Source organism: Meleagris gallopavo, chromosome 10, assembly GCF_000146605.3.
Source record: "Meleagris gallopavo isolate NT-WF06-2002-E0010 breed Aviagen turkey brand Nicholas breeding stock chromosome 10, Turkey_5.1, whole genome shotgun sequence".
NCBI lineage: Eukaryota > Metazoa > Chordata > Aves > Galliformes > Phasianidae > Meleagris > Meleagris gallopavo.
In genome coordinates, this window is record NC_015020.2 from 22,595,224 (window position 1) to 22,618,416 (window position 23,193).

General features: G+C 43.6%; 1 protein-coding gene and 1 long non-coding RNA gene across 4 annotated transcripts in view; one reads left to right on the forward strand and one right to left on the reverse strand.

Moving 5' to 3' along the window:
* Positions 1–6: 6 nt before the first annotated feature.
* The window catches only part of LRP8 (LDL receptor related protein 8), a 64,627-nt gene continuing 41,440 nt past the window's right edge, over positions 7–23,193 (reverse strand). The window contains exons 4-17 of one of the 2 annotated variants that reach the window (XM_019618753.2): positions 18,251–18,373; positions 17,793–17,915; positions 14,881–15,000; positions 14,626–14,751; positions 13,424–13,595; positions 10,688–10,915; positions 10,026–10,144; positions 8,972–9,111; positions 7,514–7,655; positions 6,546–6,698; positions 5,721–5,933; positions 4,029–4,097; positions 3,632–3,804; positions 7–2,628 (exon numbers count right to left, since the gene is read on the reverse strand). In XM_019618753.2, the coding sequence (XP_019474298.1) occupies positions 2,590–2,628; positions 3,632–3,804; positions 4,029–4,097; positions 5,721–5,933; positions 6,546–6,698; positions 7,514–7,655; positions 8,972–9,111; positions 10,026–10,144; positions 10,688–10,915; positions 13,424–13,595; positions 14,626–14,751; positions 14,881–15,000; positions 17,793–17,915; positions 18,251–18,373 (1,940 nt within the window). In that variant the 3' untranslated portion in view covers positions 7–2,589. The remainder of the gene's footprint in view (positions 2,629–3,631; positions 3,805–4,028; positions 4,098–5,720; positions 5,934–6,545; positions 6,699–7,513; positions 7,656–8,971; positions 9,112–10,025; positions 10,145–10,687; positions 10,916–13,423; positions 13,596–14,625; positions 14,752–14,880; positions 15,001–17,792; positions 17,916–18,250; positions 18,374–23,193) is intronic. The other variant, XM_019618754.2, reaches the window with a different exon arrangement.
* On the forward strand, positions 1,421–23,131 carry LOC109369319. Of its 2 annotated transcripts, XR_002118240.1 has the most exons (4): positions 1,421–1,510; positions 10,127–10,187; positions 10,476–10,567; positions 23,042–23,131. It is a non-coding gene; the product is annotated as an uncharacterized LOC109369319 (long non-coding RNA). The 2 variants fall into 2 exon arrangements; XR_002118239.2 differs by lacking the exon at positions 23,042–23,131 and having other exon boundaries at positions 10,476–10,610.

Below are 23,193 nucleotides of genomic sequence, written 5' to 3' on the forward strand. Positions count from 1 at the left end.
AAAAAAAAACAACAAACCAAAATCTGGTGTTTAGTTGAAATCAACACTGCACATTGAGTTCATTTACAAAAAAACTCAGCCTTTTTTACATGGTTTATACAGGTTTGTGTGTATGTGCTCTTAGAAAAGTATCAAAACTGTAGAACTTCCAAATATATTTACATGTCTGTTAGTTACAGTGTTACCACGTACAGCCTTCTCTCAGTTTTTCTTGGTGCACACAGTGCATGAATTTGCAGACACAGCTTCATACCTTGGAACAGTAACTGGTATCTCAATCACCTATTTACTGCCTTAAAAATCTAGAATTTGAACAGAAGGGTGCTTGATTCCTTAGATGTTGTCTACAAAGGCTGTGAAGTGAGTAGTTTGAGTGTAAGTGGGGAAGTGCCACCCTAGGGCTTTCGACACCTTGTTCCTTTCTTAGTCAAGAATCCAAGTCTAACTCACCTTAAGTAAGTATATCCACTTCCTGGGAATCTCACAGCATGAGATTCAGCAGAGGGTCTTCTGAACAACCCAGCCAAACAGCATTGCTACCCTCAGCTCACACCAGCAATCTGTACCACAGTGAGAGAGAGAGGGAGGGAGGAGGAACTGGACAGTCCTCTCTGCTGCATGGAACAGGTGAAAAACAGCAGCTGGGAGAAGGCCTTGCTTTTGGCCTAGGTGCCTTTTTGTGCCCTTTGAGGTGAAGGATCAGCACCTGCTGTGTTTTGATAGGAAGCTTTGTGAACCTGGGTGCAGAGCCTTACACTAGTGCTTTCCATTTCAGTGCACAGACCTTAAATAAGCTACTGGAACTGAAGGGGTGGGGGAAGTAGCTGTGTAGGAAAGGGAAGCTAGTTTAGCAAGACAAAGAGGCTGTTCTTGATTTCTCCTTCCTAAAGCAGTATCTTGGAATCCCAGGCTAGCACAAAGGTGATGTTCTTCTGCAGGAGGAGCCTGCTTAAATATATTTAATATATATAATATTAATATATATATATATCTGTCTGCCATCAAAGGAGTAAATATGAGAGCGCATGGACTCCTCACTGCCTATTTCTGCAGCAGGATTACGTCAGTTATTTTAATCTTAATTGTGTTTGGTTCATTGTAATTATTAGGAGACATGGTGCATATTTAGACTCTTCATTTTCTTATGGGGTGATGGTAACAGTGCTATTGAGGTCTGCAGGAGAGAGAAACAATGTTTGGGAACCATAGAGAATGAAAGGCAGTTACTGACAGACCAGAATGCTTTCAACCTCTTTTTCCTGTGATGATTTTTTTTTTTTTTTTTCAGATACCACTATATTCCAGGAATCAGCCAGTGATAGAGCTGTGAGTTTTGAACCTTGTCTTGCACTCTGTGTTATGTCAGATCTACCATAGTGCAGACATTCACTTTAATGACAGCTGCTGCACTTTAATGAATTCTACATATGCTGAACTAAGACACCACCCCACAGTATCTCCTAAATTGTGACTGTTAATGAAGAAGAGAGTGGGGGAAAGGATCCGGAAGGTAAGGGATTACCTTTTGTTACTGTGGGACTGTTTCCTGATGAGCCTTCCTGAGTGCTCACCTTGAGACACATTCTTTCAGATACCCAACCTTTGTTTCTGCTAATTCTAAATGCATGTGAGAGGAGCAGGATGCCTAATGGGGGAAAAAGATTTAGATTTATAGTTAAAAGAAAAAGAAAAAATCTGCTAAATCAGATTTGTACCAACCTGTAAAAACCAACAGTACAGAATGAAAAATGTGGTCACTGTAGGAGCTCCTCCTGTCTGAAATGCTTTTAGCAACAGCTCTTCAGCTCAAAGCAGTGCAGGTGAAGCTGGCTAAACTGGAAAAGGTGAAAGCAACCCTTGCAGGCTACTTTGGGAAACAGAAGCCCTGTTTGTTATGTCTGTCATTTATTGGCTATCTTACAGTACAGCTGTTTCTTACTTTGTGTCTTTAGATTTGAAAGTGAACTTCAAACACCTGGTAAAAATTCAATTATCCCTAATTTTCATAAACATAGCCCAGTAGTTTTAAAATATATGTATATATTTATATATATGTATATATTTATATGCCTATATATCTATCTAGACTAGATAGATATATACACAGATAATCTATGCACAGCAAGCCAAACATACAAAAAATAAATACTCTCATCCCTCTACTGTATTTACAGATCAGATCTTATAATCCAGATTTTGTTAATAAATATTTCTAAACGGTCTGTACAGGATTTATTTTACTTATGTTGATGGATAGCCACAAAGCATATTCAGAATATTTACAAAATATCTATAAATATAGTCTTAAAATAAAGCAGTAGCTACTGAACCGTCAGCCTGCTGGTTATGTACATTGAGTTAGTAGCTCAGCAGTTGCTTATTGACTATCACAAATGGGTAGTGCAACAAGTTAAAATGTGTATAAAAGATTATACATACAAAACTCTCACATCCTTTGGATGTTTGCAGTTCATTATAACTCTGTGGTTACCCTTCTGCAACATAAATAATGATTCAAACAAAGAAGCAGGTTTTGTGATCCAAAGAAAATTTGTTCGGTGTGTTCTGGTTGAAGCAGCAACTTTGTCCTTATGGCAACCCATCGTCTTCTAAGCTCAGTGCTACACGCTGTGAAGGAAGAAAAGCAAACTTGAGGAGAAATTCTGTGACTTGTGAATTTTGATACGTGAACAACAGTATCAGAATTTGGTTTCAAGTTGTATTTCCTGTTAAAAATCTCTTTGCTGCCTTAATGTAACGGTGACAAGTACTATTTCATGTGCTGATTTTTCCCCTAAAATGAGGTCTCTCCCTTAAGTTTACTAGAGGCATTGGACAGTTCACTTGGCTTGTATGTTACATGGATAGAATTCCTCGTGAGGACTGACGCATTTCTAGGTGACTTTCGGGTAAACAGGGCATTAGTAAAGTTCCTACCTTCCTACAGAAACTATATTGCCTTCACTCACTTGAGATCTTTCTCTCTTCTAAAAATACAAAGCAGTTATTACTGCCAGTGCTTCATCTCATGAGGGCTGCTTCTTGGTAGGAAGCTCCAATGCAGACAAGCTGCCGCGCAGAACAATTTCTCTTTTTTTCTGCGTACAAAGGACTTGCTAACAAAGCGAGTATTTCATTTTTGTAAAGATTAATGTTGCCAAGACAAATTTCTTTAACTTCTTAAAGAACCTCCTTCACTTCCCCTTGTGAGAAATCTGACTTTTGCACTGTTCTATTATATGGAAAATACAATTTCTGCCTGGCTTGTACAGAAGCTCAAGTTGTTATCCTTAAAATAGTTCAGGTACTTGGTAGGAGTCTGAGCAACATGGAACCTTTCAGAAGATAAGTCAGTTGTCACATATTGAGCTCTTGAGATGGAAAGGCAGCAAGCATAAAGCAGACTGTGTGTACCGATTAGAACAGTTGCTCTTCATTTAAACAGCATCTTATTATATACACCACTATATTTTAAGACAAGTTTAGTCTTCTGCCTATTCACTAATTACTGAATGATAAAAAACAGAACTAATAATGTCAAACACCCAACAACATAATCATGTGGAGATAATTCTGTAAGCCAAATTCTCAGCAAAATGAATCTGTGTCAGCAGGTTCCTCAGATACTCACTGCTGGATAGACGTGTCCAATTTGGGCAGTCCTACCAATATGGATTTCATCTTCATCTTCCTCTTCTGTTGTCTTCCTATATACTGGATTATCAAAATTCATGCTTTTAGTGTTCTTCCGTTTCCAGTTTCTCCAGATGAGGTATCCCCCCATGCACAGCAAGCCAATAACCACTGATGAAAGGAGACAAAAACTGCTGTTAGCCAGTTTTGTGGAAAAAGGAGGAATCTGCTGAGATGTTCCTATGCAAGTCTATATCCTTCACAACTGTCTCAACTCCGGACTCATTTCAGCAGTTCCTCTACTCTCTCCCACCCCCCAGTCTTGAGTCACAAAAGGTTATTTACACTAATATTTCAGTATGCTCTCCTTCAATGTTTAAATCAAATCAGCTTACCAATAGGAATGACAATTCCAATAACAGCTGCTGTCACTGTTGAATCAAAGCCTTGACCATTATTTGAATCTGTAATTACAGAAATAAATATATCACTCATTCACAGATTTTAAAGCCATAGCTAAACAGTGCTTTATGTCAGTAAGCTGTTGTTCGGCCCATCGTAAAGTATTTGTTGCCAAAGAGGTCATAAAAAGTTTTGGAATAATTAGGGAGAAGAATAAAAAGAGACACACGTACACATAACACTGAGCTGGGTTGAACTGAACTGTTTCCTAGGAATGCAAGGAATGCAGTGCCTGCTATATGTGCACATGTGTGTACCTACATGTATTGTGTACAGCTATGGAGCTGGTCACCACATTCATCAGTGGTTGCTGTACCTGCTGCAGCATGCAAGAGTAACCTCAAAATGTTTGCTCTGAGCTCTAATAATTGGGAATCAGCACAGAAAATAGTTGTGTTAAAGTAGCTGGAATATAGAAGAAGGAAACTAACTGTAGTTTGTCTTCAGATGCATCAATTCACGAAACTTAAAAGGCAATTTATCCTTTTAAACAGTTCCCCTTGGCAGATTGTTCCATTACATGGTTATTTACCTAATAATAGGTCAGACTATTTCAAACATAGATACTTAGAGAACTTAGCATCTACGGCTTAAGTTAATTATTACATTTGAAAGGAAATTTGCACAAACAGGACTTACAAGAGTGAATTTTATAAATCAGATTCTATTTTCCCGCATGCATTACAAAGCGAGTTCACTGATTGCTTCAAAGAGGCATCGTAGTCAAAGCAGGATGGCTTATTTTTGCTTTCCAAGTGCAATGGAAACAGCCTGTTCCAGTTATTCAAATGTTTTTTTTTTAAAGTAAAGTATTTTAATCTATTAATCTGTTAAAGCAATCTGTATCTGTTTGAGGTCTTCAAGGACGGTTCTGAAGTATAAATTCTTCTCTTTGGATTAGAATTGATTTTGGAAAAGCAGGTCAGCTTTTCAGTTTTGCATGAGGCATCATAAGCTAGAGGGATGATGTGATAGCACTGTAATGATAGACTAGGGTTTCATTATTCACTCGTAATGTAGGGTAAACTTCAGGAGAGCCTGTTAATGCCCTCAGACTACTTTTGTGCCATGCAATGCATAACTTCTACTGTATTTCATGGATCAGGCCACATTAACACACAGAACACAGTCATGCAAAGCAGCAGCAGCTTGACTTGGACTGCAGTAATCCCAAATGTCCAACAGGGCTACAGCTGGACAGGAAGTATGTCTCCCTCATAGCTTGTGCTGGATCACAACACTAATTAAACAAAATACGTAAGCCATCTATAGACTCATTCATATTTAGGTCAGCAGCACTACAAACAACACTGAAGCCGCTGTGGACTAGTTGTGGGCACAGGGCAAGGACTGGTATGCATTTTGCAGGGCCTTATCTCTAGAGTCAGCTTTACACACATGGGACGAAAGCCTGACACGAGTGCCCTGAGATCCCGAGCAACTGGAATCACATCACCTCACTAGAACAGAGGCATACAGAATACCTAATTTCTCCTGCTATGCAAGAAGATGTGCCTACATATGACCTTTTATAGCTCAGCTGTTAGGTACAGTCTCCTACTTGTTCATGAGTTTTTGTGGCAGTGTATACATTGAAAAAGAAAAGAAGAATGTCATACACTTACAGTGCTGTGACAAGTTGCTGTTTCCAGTGGTCATCTCAGAGTCTATGAGGATGGATGCGGTTGAATGAGAACTCGGGACGGCTTCCGATGCAGCTCCGGGGATGGCGGCGGCGGTGGTGTTGGCACTGCCAGTTACAGTCACAGTGGAGGTAGTGACAGGATGAGATGCTGTGGTTGTAGGAACCACTGTGGTAGCTGGAGTAGTTGGAAGATCTGAAAAGCAAAAGCAATGATGAAACAAAATAGCAAATCACAAATGGGGCGGATTGTTTTGTTTGCTGGTTGGAAACAGAAATCAAATTCCAGTTCTACTTGCCGAGCACAGAACTGATAGATCTACAGCTACAGAATTTTTTTTCTGAAATCAAACTTTAATTAATTAATAGTAGTGAAGCACTCTGTCTGGAAGATGGTTAATAAATTAAAGTACTCATTTTTTGAGAAGGTACTGAATTTGTACCAGGACCATCTGCACGTTAGGGAAAATTATATTGTAACCACCAGTCTCTTCAGCAATGATTGTGGCCTTTCCAGATCCAGTATCTACAGAGCAGTAACATGGCAAATGTATATCATTTATTGACCATTCACATTTTCAGTCCAAGGGATTATCTCTTCTTTCCCCTTTCCCCTCTATTTTCTCCTGATGATGCTTTCAAAAAATAACACAGGTTTTCAATAAGGAATAGTGCAATGCTGTGTTCAGAAGACAGAATATATCTGGAATTCCAAAGCTAATGTATGTGTTCCACATCAGGAGCACTTTTTTCCACCGTTAAATACAATTTTATTGGGACAGCACAACAGCGATGTGATCGTATTTACCTTTGTAGCATTTTTTCATGTCAGGACCCAGCCACATGTTGTCAGGACAGGCACACGTGTACTTCGGGGAATGAGGGGAGATGTGAGGTGCAGGAAGACACAAATATTCACAGCCTCCATTTGGCTGGGGGCTGAGCTCACAGGAGTCTGGAGCTATTCAAAGACAGAAGAAAAGACAAGTTACTTTTTTTTTTTTTCCCTAGCAAAGAACCATTAAGTCTCTTAAGACTCACTTCAACTCTCTACCTTGATCAATTGCCCTCCTTAATCATCTTTACAGTTTGGAGTAAAACCTTAAGTACTTCTATAAACCTGAGGAGAGATTAGCAAATAAAAATTAACAGCCTCACGCAGCTCCAGTTGCTTTTGTGATAATGTACTCATTCACAAGCCAGTGGTTCAGATACTGCACAATAAAGGTGGTATCTGAATGGCTTGTTGATTGCTACTAATAATTATTTAGAACATTCACAGACTGATGCCACTGAGCGAGGAGAGCATCTGTACATGGCTCACAATAACAGCAGATGGACACAAGCCATGCACTCCTCACTGAACTTTCTCAGGGTGAGCTTCAGTTATCCTGGGTCAGAAGCTGGCTTCCTAGTGTCATGAAGAAGCAGTATTTTATGTTATTTGCTCAGCAGCCCGGTGCTGAGTGCCATTCTCCATCTGCTCACCTTGCTGTGACATTTCCAGGCTGCAGTGTGGCCCAAACATGTAATGAATGGAAAGGATCACAGTAATGAGAGTAATTCTGTTATCAAAGATGGTAATTAAACAGCAATTAACAAATGGCAGATTTTTCAGTAGGTGCTGCTGTTGAATTAATTATGCAGGAACTTCAAACATCAGGCATTGATTTCACATTATTACCTGCGCTTTTTCTCTCATCAGAAACCATCAGGAAGCAGTTCATTTAGTAGTTCAAATAAATCTGATTTAAGGACACGAGAGACATGTCTTACCTTTGGGCTGCTTTAATTCATGAAATACAACGATGTCATGAGGATTATTGAGGTTTTCTGCTAACACAGAGATGTCCAAGCCACTCAGCCTGTTGGCACTGAAGATTGCTTCATTCTCCAGGTCAGTCCAGAACACTCTGTCCTGCAGGAAATACATAGGATTTCTGACCTGACTCTGCCCAGTTCCAATTCAAGCTGGACTAAACTCTAGTAGTCAAAAAATCAATGCGCTGTTTTCCTGTGCTGGGATAACTTTGGTATTATGGTACTTGTGTGTGCAGCTTTTTTCTTTTGCATGTTTAAAAAGCACAGTACTCCAGTAGTGTTTAGCAGTGCTCAGTAATTTGGAGTAGCTGTGAGACTGAAGGAGCAGGAATTCGGCTATATCCAAGTTCTGGACCTTTTGGGATGTTCCTGCCCCTTTTTGGTTTTTTAAAAACAGGAGTAAAATGAGTACCACAAGAATCTACAATCATACAAGAATGCAATTGGGTTTTTAAGTTCAAGAAGGGGCCAGAAGTCTACTTTGTGAAGACAGGCATATATTTTTGTAGGATCGGAGTTGTAGTTTTTTGGACAGAGACATTGCTCTGATGTCTGGCAGGATTTGTGTGTCATAACAGCAGCAGCTGAAGCTGAAAGTGAACTATCTGCCTTCCTGACCTAGGTGAACAAATAAATACCTTTTTAATACCAAATCCCCAACTCAGCAATGCACTGGTGCACAGTGACTGCAGGGGGAGCCCTGTGAGCGCCTGGCACACATACTACCACTGGAACCTTCAGACTCCTGCCACAGGTGAAAATGTTTGAGGACACTTCTGCAGATACTGGAATGGCCTGAGGACAGTGCAAGCAATCAACCCCCAGACTTATGGGGCCATCCTCCCCTGAGGATTCTGTTAGCGCTGGACAGTGCAACACAAGCATGCATGTGAAATAAAAATGCTGGGAACAGCAGAGTGCTCGGCAGTGGGCTGGGTGGCTGCCCCGAGCCCATGCAGCTCCCCTCAAAGTCTGACTCATCAGAAGGCAGACACAGGACATGCTGCAGTGTCACTCAGTGAACGGCTTCCCCACTGCTAATCACAGCAAGTGGTTTCTCCTGTCTCTTGCTAACAGTTTCAGCTTTTGCATGGGCGGTTGGCTCAGTTCACCTCAAGGGAAAGCCATGATTATTCTGCAGTCATATGGGAGCCATAACTCTGAGCACTGCCTGCCCCTCACGGATTCACTTGTACTACTTTAGGTAGAAGCGTGAGGCGACGCATCTCTCCTGATTAAGGGCTTTAGAAAACTATTTTCCCTGCTGAACCCACCACCAGGTTAATCGTTACTATAGCAGCAAACACCCTCACTCAGCTTTCTGCGCTATGCAAAAGGCAAAGCTTTCAATCAACAAGAGCTTTGAGACCTCTTGCAGTCTCCAGTCTTTTCTCACCCGATCTTGACTCTTACCTCAAACACTGCCAAGCCGAAAGGATGGCTCAGATCATCAACAGAAGAGATCAGAACTTTTCTGTTGCTGCCATTGAAATCAATGCAGGAGAGCGAATGCAATTTGGAGTCCACCCAGTAGAGACGCTGATTCAGCAAATCTGAGGAGTAAAACACAATGAAGCAAAATTACACACAGCTTCTGCAATTCTTTTTCACTTCCCAGCATTTTTTCCTGCTGGCAGCATGACTAATCTCTTTATTATTAGGCTTTTAAAAGTTTTTTTAACACTAGTTCTGATTTTGACTCAGTGCCCAGATATGCTGGGATAAGACCTTCTAAGTAAGATTAAAAAGGAGAAACATTCTGGTGTGTGCGTGCGAATGCTGGACTGACAGCGTTGTTTGGTACCAGAAGGAGCAGGGCAGCCACACTTTGGGCTTCTCAGAGGTGCTCCTTCACGGCCACTAAGTCTTATTTAGTTGTTGGCCTCTTGCTGGAGAATAACAACTGGGATTCAAATGACATCTCTCTGAAGGAGCTGCGTGATTAACATGTTTTCAGTGATGAAGAATGCTTGGTTCCAAAAATCCTTGTGCTGCAGGCTGAGGGAATGGCAGTGGTGGGAACTTTCTTTCCCAGACCAGAAACATTTTGGGGAGGGTGCAGGTAAGAGCGCGAGGGAAGGGCCCAGTGTTATTTAAAATGCTGTGAACTGAATGTCTCTTCCTGGCGCAGATCCACTTATTTTGGATGAGGTTCACTAGACTGAGTGCAAGTGGATGAGTGCCAACAAAGAACAAATTCTGTAATGAAACAAGCCATTAATTAATTTCTTAATTACTAAAGGATAACATTATTTGTTCACAGCAGTAGCATTTCAACAATATGCAACAGTAGTAACATTTTCTCCTACATCCTTTTATGGACAGAATTTTCAACATAAAACCAAGCGGAGAACCTCACACCTGCGTGGTGGTAAACATGGATGTCTTTAACTCTGGCTGTTTGCCTACTTTACAAGAAATTTATATTAGCCACAGTGGATCCTGAAGCTGTGACCTGGCTGCTTACCAAGCGTGATGCCATTTGGCCACTCAATGTTGTCAGACACCAGCATTTGCCGCCCCACGCCATTGAGGCCTGCTTTCTCAATCTTTGCTTTGTCTCCCCAGTCAGACCAGTACATGAACCTAGAAGAGACGGATGCAAGGAGACAGTAAATTGGACCCCAGGGTAAGAAATTTGAACTGCTGATTGGGGAGAGAGTTACAGTGCTCTGTGCTTGATGTTGCAAAGCCTCCTGGTCACTTCAGTTTATCTTGATACGCATTTAGTGGAGCTACCGTGCTCCTGTCCCACAGGTTACTTTGCTACAGAACTTGCTCCAGAATATAAAACCCCAAACTATCTCCTGGTGTCTGGTAAATCTGTACGCTTCACTTATCCCACACTCCTGTCATACTTATGTTATTTCCCACCTGGCTCACAACCCAGCGTAATTTTCAAAACTTTCTCTTACAGCAGCAGCCATCCAGAGATTTACCTGAACCAGCTCTTTGAAGCATCTCAGCAGTCCTATGTAAGCTCTTACAAAGACCCTTATCTTTAAACATGTAAGTAAATCCATTATGATCCAATTTATGGCACATGTGATGCACTGAGTTTTGTGAGAGAGGCAGAAAGACGATCGGAATTCCATCAGAAAAGCACAAACATTTCCTTTTCACACTCACCTCCGTGTGGGATCAACAGCAATGGCTCTCGGCTCACTGAGGTCGCTGTTAAAAAGTGTCTTCCTCCTGCTCCCATCTGCAGTGGCCACTGAGATAGTCTTGTTTCCAGAATCCGTCCAGTAGATATTCTTATGAACCCAGTCAATCGCCAGCCCTTCTGGAGAGTTCAACTGGCTGTCTATCAGAATCACCTGCTCCGCTGTGTCGCTCGCTTTGTCTATGTATGCACTGCAGAGACAAGATTTGTCACCGGGCTGACACATGGCACAAGAAGGCTGTACAGATGTGCACAGGGCTGGAGCTCAGGAAGGGCTGAGTGCTGGCAGCATCACTCCAACCCCACGGGAACAAAGTGCACATGTGGCAAGATGACCGACAGAAAAACCTTGACAGTTGTGTACTGCATCCTTCTGCTGCTTTCTCCTCCACCTTGGTCCTATCTCTGTATTTGGATGGCAGGCATTTGCAGAACAGGGAGCTGTTATTTTATGTTCCCACCAGCCTCCTGCTACAACTGCACAATTTAGCACAACATTTGACTTAGGGCACATTAACTTCAGTAGTACCATTTAGTGGGATTTATGGACATTGGAAATATTATCTTCAGTGCTCTGCTGAACAGAGTTGAATTTAGCATACAAATAAACGTGCTTAAATGTGTTGCAGAATTAGGATCTGTGTAAATAATTTTAATTCATCAAAGGGATTCATGAAGCTATACTAATTTGGCAAGTGATTTCTTGTTAGATACAAAGAAAATCTTCACTTAATGTCAGCCTCAGAATCTTTTAAAGACACTAACGAAAGGCAGGAGATGCTACATAGAGGTTCCAAGAATAACCCAATATTACACCTACAAGCACAGGTGATTCTGTTATTTTGCATTTTATACCAGTATCAGAGCAATTCTAAATGGAATTAGAAATTCCGAGTTTGCACTGGTGTTTCTAAGAGCTTTGTCGGCCCTTAGAAGAATTTGGTTAAAAGCAAACAAATAAAAAAAAACCCACAACTTTTTCTCCCCCTGCACAGTTGAGATTAATGTCTCCTGTTCACTGTCCATCCTGCCTTTGGCCATGGAACAAGCAGTGAAGGTTCGATGCTATTTTTGGGCCGCAGCCCAGGCTGGGATGGCTGTGCTGAGTCCACACGGATTAGCAGCGGGTGCTGCACCTTCAGAAGATGGAGGTGTTATGGGGATCGCCTTTGGTTTCTCTCTGACCCAACACTAAATGAACGGTGCCATTAGGGTTTCTGCAAAGCATGTGGCTGTGTTCCCAAGCTGCTGTTATTTTGGTCCTGATGAGCACCACACGTTCTGACTGCAGTTCCAGTCCAGCTAATTCCTCCCTAGTGAAACAGCCATGTTCACACCTTCCAACACGGCGCTGAGCCATGAATATGACTCTTTTAACACCCTGATGGGGACAACATTTCAATGGCAGAAAGAGAAGTGAAGTGAGTGTCGAGAAAGAGGGGATCTATAGACTGCTGCTACCCACAGGACTCCTGTGGTGGACTCCTCTGTTGGAAGCATATGGTGGCCTTCTTTAGAAGTGCTTGATATTAGTGATAGCAGCAGCATCTCCAACAGCAGCATTAATTGTTAAGAAATGATGATTACACAGCCTGTTCTGCAGAAAAGACATGACTCAAAATAAAGTTAATGTAGGCAGGACTGAGAAAGATAAAAATTCTGCTGTTCAGAAAAGGAACCAGGCTTGGTACAGTCATACTTAGGGCATGAACACTGCTCGGGGCTCTCAGTCCCAGGGCATTAACTGTCAGCTGCAGAAGGAGCAGTGTCTTAAATAATTCTCTGTGTGCTTGTGAACCCCTTACCCACCCTGCTCATGCCTGCAGGATTGGACACAGTGGAAGTAGTTCGCTGCTGAGCTACCTCCCCATTTCCAGGGCCACACAGGGCTGTTCAGGGTACCTGCCCAGCTACCTGAGTGCTTAATAATCAGGACAACCTGGGCAAATTTCCATGCCACTGGCACAAAAGCTACCACAGCCTGCAAAAACCTCAGCTTGGCTCCTATGCACTGAAACCAATCAACCTTTTTGTCTGATCATTAGCTAAAATCCAAAACAAATTGCTGCTGAAGCTGCAATAGGGTGCAATAGCTATGCAAATCAGCAATATACATGGGGAATTTTCAGTGCATAAATTAAATGCATTTTTGACTAGACACTCTTACAAGCTCCAGTACATAATAATGGTGATGAATGTACAAAAACAGCTGAAAAAAAAAAAAGGGAAACAAATTACAGGATATTAAATGTAGTCTGTGATCAAGTGCTGTGGATTTTCATCTAGTCTAGCAGAGCCTCCAGTGGTCAGCCAGTATCCTTGCTTTCACCGCTTGCCTCCGTGCCTTCAGATGCCAAGTCCTTTGTGGTTTCATGTACAGGAAGCACACAGCACAGCAGCAGCCTCACTTGGCAATATGATCATTATGTAAACAGGAGTCCACATGTAAATTGCACAAATGCAGTGGGATCTACTACTCATGAAAAGCCTTCCTGCATTTTCAAGCCAACTGCACAAGCCCCTGATTTCTTTATCAATTCCTGAAAAGCTTACAAAGTCTGGGCCACAACAGGTAATGCAATAAGGGAAGAAAACCCCAAGGTTCACTGCATCCTGCGTTGTTCTCTGCAGATCGTCCTTACAGACTGAAGCACAGCTTTAGAAAGGTACCAAAACACACTCTCTCTATTAGCCCTTACCTGTAGATTTTTCGGTAGAACAAATCACACCAATATATTCTGTTTGTTGCCACCTCCACATCCAGTGCCACGACATTTTTCAGCATGGGAATGATGCGAGAGTAGTCCCTTTTCACCAGGTCTATCTTACGGACCTCGTGGCGGTTGGTGAAGATCAGGTAGGGACTCTTTCCTGACACAGAAGAAAGTGCATTTGTTATTATAGCAGCTGACCTAAAGGCTGGATACATTATTTTCTCAAACAACAACAAAGTGAAGAGCAGTAAGTCACGGATCCGCTTTGTGCCAGCAGCAGGTCTAAGTTGGTTCTGGCCAAATGTAGACAGCTAACACATACAGACACAGGGCACAGCACCCCTGTCACCCAGCCTCTGGGGAACGTCCCCACATTCAACTATACATTTTAGATACAAAATCCAGGGGCTCGGTTTCGGTGATTCGTGGTCAGGACAAGGAAGAGAAAAAGCCCTCCAGGCTGGCTGGAGGGAAGGCAGGCAGCCAGACCAAGGCATGGCAGAGCCACACTGAATCCATCAAAGCCAGGAACTCATTGCTAGGAAGGCATTTTAGGCTGTCACATACATGCAGACCTTGCACCACCCAACCAAGCACTTAGGCTAACACAGCTCACATCTATTCTTTGTGGGCTAGACTCTGCAGCCTGGGTGCTGGTCAAACTGTAACTGCAGTCATGTTCTCAGGCCAGCCCAGCCCACAGCCTTTCAGAAAGGCTGCAATCCCTCTGACTTTAACATTCATTTTTGCAATAAGCCCAAGCAAGCTGCTGGTGTTCACACTGGTATTTGTGTATGAGGCTGGGTAGGTGGAGAGGTGATAACCTACCATGTTTTAATTGGGTTGTTTTCTTTTAACATGACTACCAGTAAATATTTTCTTCTGTGCTGTTTTTAGTGAAACCTGTCAAGGGGCTTTCTTTTCGAGTTTCAGCTTCAATCAGCCAACTAGTGATCATAATCTTGCTCTGCACACGGTTAAAATATTCTGATCTGCACTATCAGTAGTTCTTGCCTAGAGACACATCTGCTATCATGGCGGCAGTTCCGTGCTGCTTGAAATTAATGCCTGTGCTTGCTAGTTAACTTTTGCCTCTGTTCCCCTAGGCTCAGCCCTGCAAGTGTGTTTTCTTATCAGAATTGTGATGTTGAGCAGTCAGAGTTTAAGAGCCTGTCAGGCTGCCTTACCTACAGCTTTGCAGTTCTTGGACAGGGTGTCCATCTCGTATCCCTCGTAGCACTCACATTTGTAGTCCCCCTTGTAATTAATGCAGATCTGGCTACAAGCGTCTGGATTCTCACATTCATCTATGTCTGAAAGGAGTGTTTGAAACCCATCAATAACTTGAAATCAAACCATCTGTGATGGAGCAATGCTGAAGTGCATATAATCATGTCTCTGTATGGTGAAACACAAGGGACTGCTGTTTGCATGTAAATTACCTCCACACGTTTTTTTATCCAGAAGCTTGTATCCGGGTGGGCATTCACATTCGTAGCCTATCTTCAAGTCTTTGCATATGTGTGAGCAACCACCGTTGTTCATAGAGCATTCGTTAATACCTAGAAGAGGCATACAGGTTATCTATGGTAAAGGAAGGGTTCTAGTCATAAGTCTGAATAAAATTAAGAAAGGTCGAACGCACATTTTCCCATAGCTACCAGCTTCTGTAGCCAGGTGTTGGCCACATAGAGCATGACTTCAGAGAAAGGAAGCCATCACTGTGTCTCTTCCTTGCTCTTTATTATTCCAAACCAACACTGTTATGATCAGTTGGACTGAAAGCTAATGGCTAAATGAAGAGGGAGCCCTGGGGACACAGCATCTGTGCATCTCTGCATCTCATCCACCAGAAACCCACTGCTTTGAGCATATTTTGCCAGATGTGAGGCATTTCCAAGGGACCTAAGTGTGCTCTCCAGGAGATGACTCCTTCCCCATGCACTGGTTAATGTTGACTTTTCTGAACAGTCTTTTTGAGCTTTAATAATTCATGCTAGGGGAGTCTCATCTCCCAGAGGCCAGCTGTTTTGAACTACTGTACTGTTTCCCCATCCAGCACCAAGGAAGGATCTGAGTGACAATTCCAGCAACGCCTGAATTGCAGCAGCAGCCCAATTGTGCAATTCATGGAACAACAGCCCCCATCCCCTCCTGGGCCTCTGCCTAATCCAAGGCCACCTCTCTGATCCTGCCTCCGAGAGCTGAAAGGAAAAATAGACTAAATATGTCTTTTTAACTAGAATTGAATGAGAGATACAAGAAAGCTGATTTTCTGTCAGAAATAACATTTCTTCTTGTTGTAATTAACCTTTAGAAGGTGAAGAGAAAGTTTTCTCCTTAAGGCTGCTGTACAGGAGCTGTGGGATTTCAGGGATAGCGGGTTCAGTGGAACAAGCAAAACTGATTTATTTCATTTCTTAATGCAATTTAAAGGCAAAATTTTCATGTATCTTTTACTTCTTGCTTTCTTGCATGACACAGGTGAGCAGTGCAGCACAGCCATTAAACCACTGCTCTTGAAAGAAAACGAAAACAACCACAGGCCAATTAAAGTCAGTAGGCTAAGAAGATATCATGTCAGAGAACCCCATCCCAGCTCTGGGATGGCTTCACCTTCCTATCAGAGACACACATGTACACACATATCAGTAAGTTATTAATAGAGCAAGTTCACTGGGTTCCAAGAAAGTGTCCACAAAGTTGCACTGTGTGTTGGCATTGTTCAATGTTGTTCATTAATGAATATCACCTATTCCTGCACTTGCACAGGAATAGGAAACTGCATCATATCCATGCACAACTGCTCTTTGCAAAACACGACAAAAACTGTTTCAACTAACAAGTAAGCTCTCATGCAAATGTTTCCTCTGGTTTCAGAGGTGTTTTGTGGAATAATTTTGGAGACTAAATGAGGTGTTGGCCCACTTGTTGCACTTCTCAACAGGAGCTGAGGAGGAACAGGCAGAGATAGCAGCCTGCTCTCTTTCTGCTGGACAGCTGCTGCCCATTACCCAAACTTCAGCATCATATTCACTGCCTGCTTAAAGTGAGACAAGTGATGCTCTGCCTCTTCAGTGCTTTTCTGGGGAACCTTAGAGGGCACTGCAAAGCTGAGCACGCAGCTGTACAGACACACCAAGCTGAGGAGAACACCCTGCATCTCCTCAGCTGCTGTGCAGATTACCTGTGGCTGCATGTCAAAGTTCACAGCAACCTACATCATTCTGCAGTCTTAAAGAAGCATGTCTCCTCTGGAATCTATTCTCTGCACAGCTTCCTAACTCAAATGGCACTCAGATGCCAGCCTAGGACCACAACGAGGCAGTCACAGCACCATGGTTAAGGCTGAACCCAGTCTCCTCAGCCAACTGGGCTGCTGGCTTTGAGTAAGACCTCCACAGGCAGACAAGTTGCAACACCCATACAGAAAGACAGGGAGATGTGGATTAGTGCAGAAGAAAGCAAGGATGTTCTGAAAGCACAGGGTAAGAGCATCCTTTCTGGGAATTCACACACTTTTTGTCCAGTACGGAAAAGCCAACAACTCTCCTTGAACAGGAGATATTTGAGTTGCAGGCACAGAGCTCCATGCTAATGGTGCTCCATGAAGTCATGGAAAGGGACAGCACAGCAGCCTGAGGCATTTCTGCCCCTGGGGAAGAACCAACGGCGTGGTAGTGGTGCTCTAGGTTGGGGTTGGCACTCGCAATGCCTGGTGAGAAAAGGACAGAGAGGCTCAGCTCCCCAACCTGCAGCTTTCTGTTCTGCTGACTCCCACAGCCCAGGAGCAGACCGGGCTCTCATGGCCTGGCTGTTCTCATCAGCCCACAGCCAGCAGGATGCTGCAGACAGCAGCTTGCTGTCATTTCTACAGGATGCAGCAACAAACCCAGTGGCTGAAATCATTGCTAGTGGATGCTGCCACTCACTGCGTGCTTTCACCTTCAAAGATGTTACCAGTGCTAAAACTTTATGATGTTTTTGCTCATCTTTCAGTAATTCACAGGTAATTTTTGGCAGTGAGGCCAAATAAACTGGTCAATGCTGTGGAGGACCCCAGTGTCTGGGAAGAGGGGGAATTCCTGGTTGCTAGTCCTGTGCTCAGCTCAAACATCCCTCCAAGATTAAAAGTTGAACTGAGAAGGGCACAGTTCACATTGGCAGATGATCAGACTGGGCTACTAATTATATTCATGTGAAGGGTGAAGAGAGAATAAAGGCAAGGAAAGAGAAGCAGAGTGAGAAATAGCATTAGCAGCTACATGTGGTTACACTCAAAGCTGTGAGCACCAGATGGAGGAGAGGGGAAGCAGTTACAACAGGAGCAACACGTAGAAGGCAAGTACTGTACCACATTCTTTCAGAGGCTCGTCAGACCAGTCCCTGCAGTCTCTATGTGAATCGCACACTTTGCCTCCGTCAATGCACTCTCCACTCTTACACTGAAACTTGCTGGGACTTTCACATGCTGACTCTGTCATGTCGGGCAAGAGAGGAAAGCAACTAAGTTAGGTGAGGCTCAAGACAACAAAAAGCCTGACACAGAGCTTCAAGAAGGTGTCATTAGCAGAAATGGGATGAGATTAAGCAAAAGATTGAGTATGATGCGAGGAACTTTTCAAGACGTGCAGTCTGCCTGGTCAGCACAACCATCTCTCCCAAGCAACCCCACTGCCAGAACGGCTTACAGCTCTCTGCAGGAAGCAGCCTGTTGTGGCACAGAGGAGCAGTGCAGGCCTCCTCCTTCTGCAGCTCTCTTGCAGTCTGACAAAACCAAGCACAAGGAACGCAATGCTGTTTTGTACATACCTTGGACGCAGCCTGCCTCGTCACTGTTGTCAGGACAGTCGTGCACTTTGTCACACTGCTTTGCTCCATGGATGCAGGTCCCATCCCCGCACTGGAATTCATCTGGTCTGCAAGTCACCAGAGCTTTAAAAAAAACACACATAAGCATCATCCACACAGCTCTTGAATTTTCTGTATGGTACTTTTTATCTGACACTGCAGGAGCTTTGTGCCCTCCTTCAGAAGAAGATCAACTGCTTCCACCAAAGCAACAGGCAGCAGCTACCTCAGGCACCGCCCTGTGCCCCCCAACATTCTTGACCACCCTCTACCATCCTTGTATTTTAAGATACATTTTGAAGCATGTTCAGCCTAAGGTCAAAGGCAAAATACATGTATGCCACATCTGCTACAGCCAATGTGGTCACACCAGGGATGAAGCGAGAGACAGACATGGTCATTTGGGTCAGTGAACGCCCCAGAGCTAACCACAGAGCCTGGAAGGCACAAGAGCTCCTCTGCCCCATGGCTTGGTGCTTCTTGGGTTTACAGGCCAGAAACATCTCCATGGTGTCAGGTCAGATTTCAAGCCTGATGCTCATTTGCCCCGTTGCTGTTATTACGGACTCAAAACAGATCTGATGAACAGCAAAGTTGGAGAAAAAAATAGATCAGACTGCTGCTTTGATCATGCCAAAAGCGGCCAGATTTCCCTCCTCAGGTTTATACTGAGACCTTCCCAGAAGGGATCTGACTTGCACTGACAGAGCCAACAGGCACTGGCTAGCCAGCAAAGGGCTGCAGCCTGCAGCTCACTGGTAAAAATAGGCTCCCTGTTCCCGAGGCACATTATGTGGCTTATTTCTAAGGGAACTATCTTCCAGATGTTTTGTTAAAATCCTGTTAAGGCAGCACACCCTGGAGAGCTCTTGATTCTAACCTTTCCATCTTGCTGATTGCAGCCTGGTACCATATGACAGAAAATCACTGCCTCCGAATAGCTGGAGGAGGTCAGCACTGATGTTACTACATGGGAGGCGAGAGCCACGTGGCAGATTTTCCTTGACAATTTGACAAACTGGTTATAATACAGAAATTACTACTTTCAGATAACCCAAGAAGAGCCACAGATACAAATTGGGTTAGTGTCAATATCATGAAGTATTAGTATGCCTAAAGGCTCAGCGTTATTGGTGATAGCATCCCATGGGATGCAGGATCCAGATTCAGAACTGCTGGACTAAGCCCTACGTGCCTGCAGCCATTGGAGGGTGTGAAAGACAGGAAGAAGATAGGAAGAGCTGCAACTGCAGTGCTGGTGTGGGAAGGGGGAAATCCTGCCTTAGAAACGCACAGTATTCACAGGAGAAAGGTTAAGAAATAGCAGTGCTCTGTGGAAAGAAAAGCCACGTGGACTACAGTCAGAAAGAGCTGCAAAGCAAGAATAAAATTGCATGCAATAAGAGCAGTTATGGGACCAGCTGTGTCACAGTGTTTCTGCTGACAAACCCAGGTACAGAAATGTAAAACCTCAGCGGGATATCCAGCAGCTCCATACCAAGCACCTGGGAACTGCTCCTCTAATGAAGGAGAAGGGGAGGTGAAACTGTGGTCTGGGAGAACCACAGACCTCAGCTCTGGAAGTGGCACTCAGGTCCTGCAGTGAGGCTGAGGCACTTCTGTCTGAACCATTATTTCCCTGGCAGAAACCCTGATGGTGGAGAGACCACTTTCCCTGTAATGCAATCCCAGCTTCTTCCAAGCTAAACCTCGGCGCTGCAAACCTTTCCCTAATGCCTAGCCTCACATTTCCTAGCTACTATTATTTCTGATCTTCACCTCCCAACATAGAAAAGTTCACCCTTTCTGTAGCAACTTTCTGTTCTGTGGAGACAGGATGGGATGGTCCTCTATTTCTGACAACTGGTATTAATTTTCTGCAAACATGCTACATGCAATTAAAGCTACCAGGAGCCTAGTCTGTCCTAGGGCAGAAGCAAGTTTCCAGTTTACAAAGTAAATCTGCAAGGCAATGGCTGCAGATTGGAAAGGCTCAGGTGGTAAAGGGACTGCAAAATACAGACATGGGACTGTACAGCATCTGCACTAAGCTCTTTCTTCATGAAGAGTCAGAGGACTGGAGACCAGGCTTAGTTTCTTGGCTTGCTTCTCATTCCAGCAGAGCTGTGGATGTTCAGACCTTTGGGAAATGGCCCTTGAGCCTCTTAATGAACATCCAAAAAGAGCAGATACAGCGACAGCTCTTCCTTATCACAAAGGTATTAAAATGAATATACAGCATTTCTATACCTCGGTGAATTTCTCAACAGGAGAAGGGAAACTGATGTTTATACTCAAGCCTGGAGAGCATACACATGAGGGGAGAGGGCCAGGAACCTTATTATCCTGAAGCTAGGAGACAAACCCCCCTCAGCACCATGGGCACGGCTGACAGCAGGCCACCGATACCCAAAGCAGAGCAGTGTCCCAAGCACAGACATGAGCTGCACAAGTTGTTCAGAAAACCGTGGTGCTATTTTAGGGGGTTTACATCAGTGACATTTCAGCAGTTTTACAGTCAGCTCCGCAGCTCCGCAAATTAAATATGAAACAGTTTACCAAAGCTCTGTTAAATTAACTGGTACACTCAAACAGACACACTTCATTTGCAAATATTGGGCACAAAGCTGTACTGCTCAAATTCAGGAGATATATTCCAGATTCTAAGTCTGAGCCTCTATTTCTTCTGTCTTTTGCTTCTTTCCCCCCCAGAAAGTCAACTGAAGCTCAAGAAAACTCCAGCATTTGCAAAACACATCAGTCCCATTTTACTGATGGGGAAACATAGGTAGGAAAGTGTGAGGTCTGAGATGTTTTCTAGCTGTCAGGTACTGGCATTATTTATCCTCCCTCCTGGGTTGCAGAGGGTATTTTAAAATCTAACCATTTGGAGAATAATAAAGCTAACCTAATGTCCATTTTATATACATGTGCATATACATGCATATATTTACATACACATACTAGGGAAAAAGCAACCATCCAACATGCTCACGTAGCTTCCCTGAAATGACTTCTTCCTTCCTATTTATTTGCTGGCTTCGCTGCCAAAACCTGTTCACCAGCTGTCACCCTTCATTCCTGCTCTACTCATTTATCACCTCAAAATAATTGTAACAAATATCCGGTGATGGCCTGATGACATTTTTTAAGCATGAACTCCTTCTGTTTTATATAATGCAAAAATCTTAAGGCACAGTGCTGGCATCCTCAGTTCTAATCAAGTCAAAGCCAGCAGTGTTTGTGCCATTGCTGTTGTGAAAGGCATGAAGTGTTGTCACACAGCTGTAACTCCCTGCATGCCACACAATGCTGATCTCAAAAAAGAGGTTCTGGAAGTGAGAAAAAAAATAATAATAAAGGCCAATCCCTAAACTCTTCAGTCCAACAAAGGAACAGTGATGCACTCAAGTACCATTTTCTTACCACAGGCATGTGCACCCAAGCTACAGCTTTGGTTGGGATGGGGAAGCAGCATCACTTTTGCCTCTGACCCAGTGGACTCATGGGCTGCATTTGCATTCAGTACCATGGGTTCTCTGCTGGCTGACCCAGAGATCCCCTACCTGCAGTGTAAGCAGTGACAGGGCTGTGCAGCTCAGTGGCAGACAATCCTATACAAAGGAGCACGTCAGGAACTAAAACGTGGGGCTCTGGAGTCCCACCATTTCTTGGCTTCCTGGATTGAGAGCAGCAGAAGCAGCACATGTCTGTTCCTCCTGGGTAGATAAGCTGTATAATGTGCTGTACTGAGAGTTAGCAGTGCCCTCAGGCACTGAATCTCCTCTAGACAGAGATATAATGGTCTCAAGATTTCTTCCCTCTTCAGCCACATTTCCTCTTTCCTCCACTGGTTGTCAGCACTGTGCTGTGCTGCAGCCCTGTCCGGCTGTGTCCTCTGCCCCACAAAGGCTGCCTTGGGGAAAGTGGAGCTTTTACTTGGTGAAGCTGCTCTGTAACAGGGCTGCTGTCACCGCTCTGCTCCTCCTAGGTCCCCTGTCTCAGCAGACCCAGCTAAGCTAGGCATCTGCTGGAGTCTGTCAGGACTTACTGCTGCCTCCTCTTGTTAAAGGAATCACCAAATTTGCATCTCTGCCCCAAAGAGCATCTGATTGTTCCTCTCCTTGAAGGGCTCTCCCATGCAAGCTGCTCTGAGGTCACCAGCTGAAACTCGGTGCTATCCTGGTTATGGAAAGATGGTGCTGGAGAAGTTGGACATTTTCACACATGCCTTAGTAAAAATGTCTGCTTTCTGCAGCTGGTTGCTGCCTTCTTCCCAGAGGTGGTCCAATGTCAGAGCTGCTAAATATATGTATCTATGTAAATATTTTATTTTATTCCAATCTTGTGATTATGAATATTTTAGCAAAACATTTTGCTCTTATTTTCTTGCCATCTCCCTCCTCAGATAAGTGACCAGCTTGAACAGTTTAGTGGCTAAAATTGGATGAAGCATTCAAAATACTGTGCACACCAACAATACCATGTTAAATGCATCAAGCCATCTGAAAAGAAATCCATTATTTATTAGCTCTGTGTCTGTAAGAGCCAAGCTCAAAGCGCATTTCCAACTGGATTATTCAGAGGTGCTGCCTTGCTTGGTATACTCAAACTTCAGAAGCAGAAAATTAATAATTTTTTTTTCTGCTGATCACATATTCCCTTTAGCACTGTAGCTTCTAACCTGCAGGCTGTGACCCCACTGTGCAGCCTGAGGGCTTTAAAAATGTTTCCCATTTTCTCCATTTCTAGTGAAACAGACCTTCTCTGAGGCACGGTTCCATTCAACAGCTCTTGCAGCCCCTCTGTGAATCCTGGCAGAACAACAAAATAGGAGTCTGGAATACACCTAATGCTGCTGGGCTGAGCACCCGGCCATGCCTTGGGGCACAAATGCTCCTTGG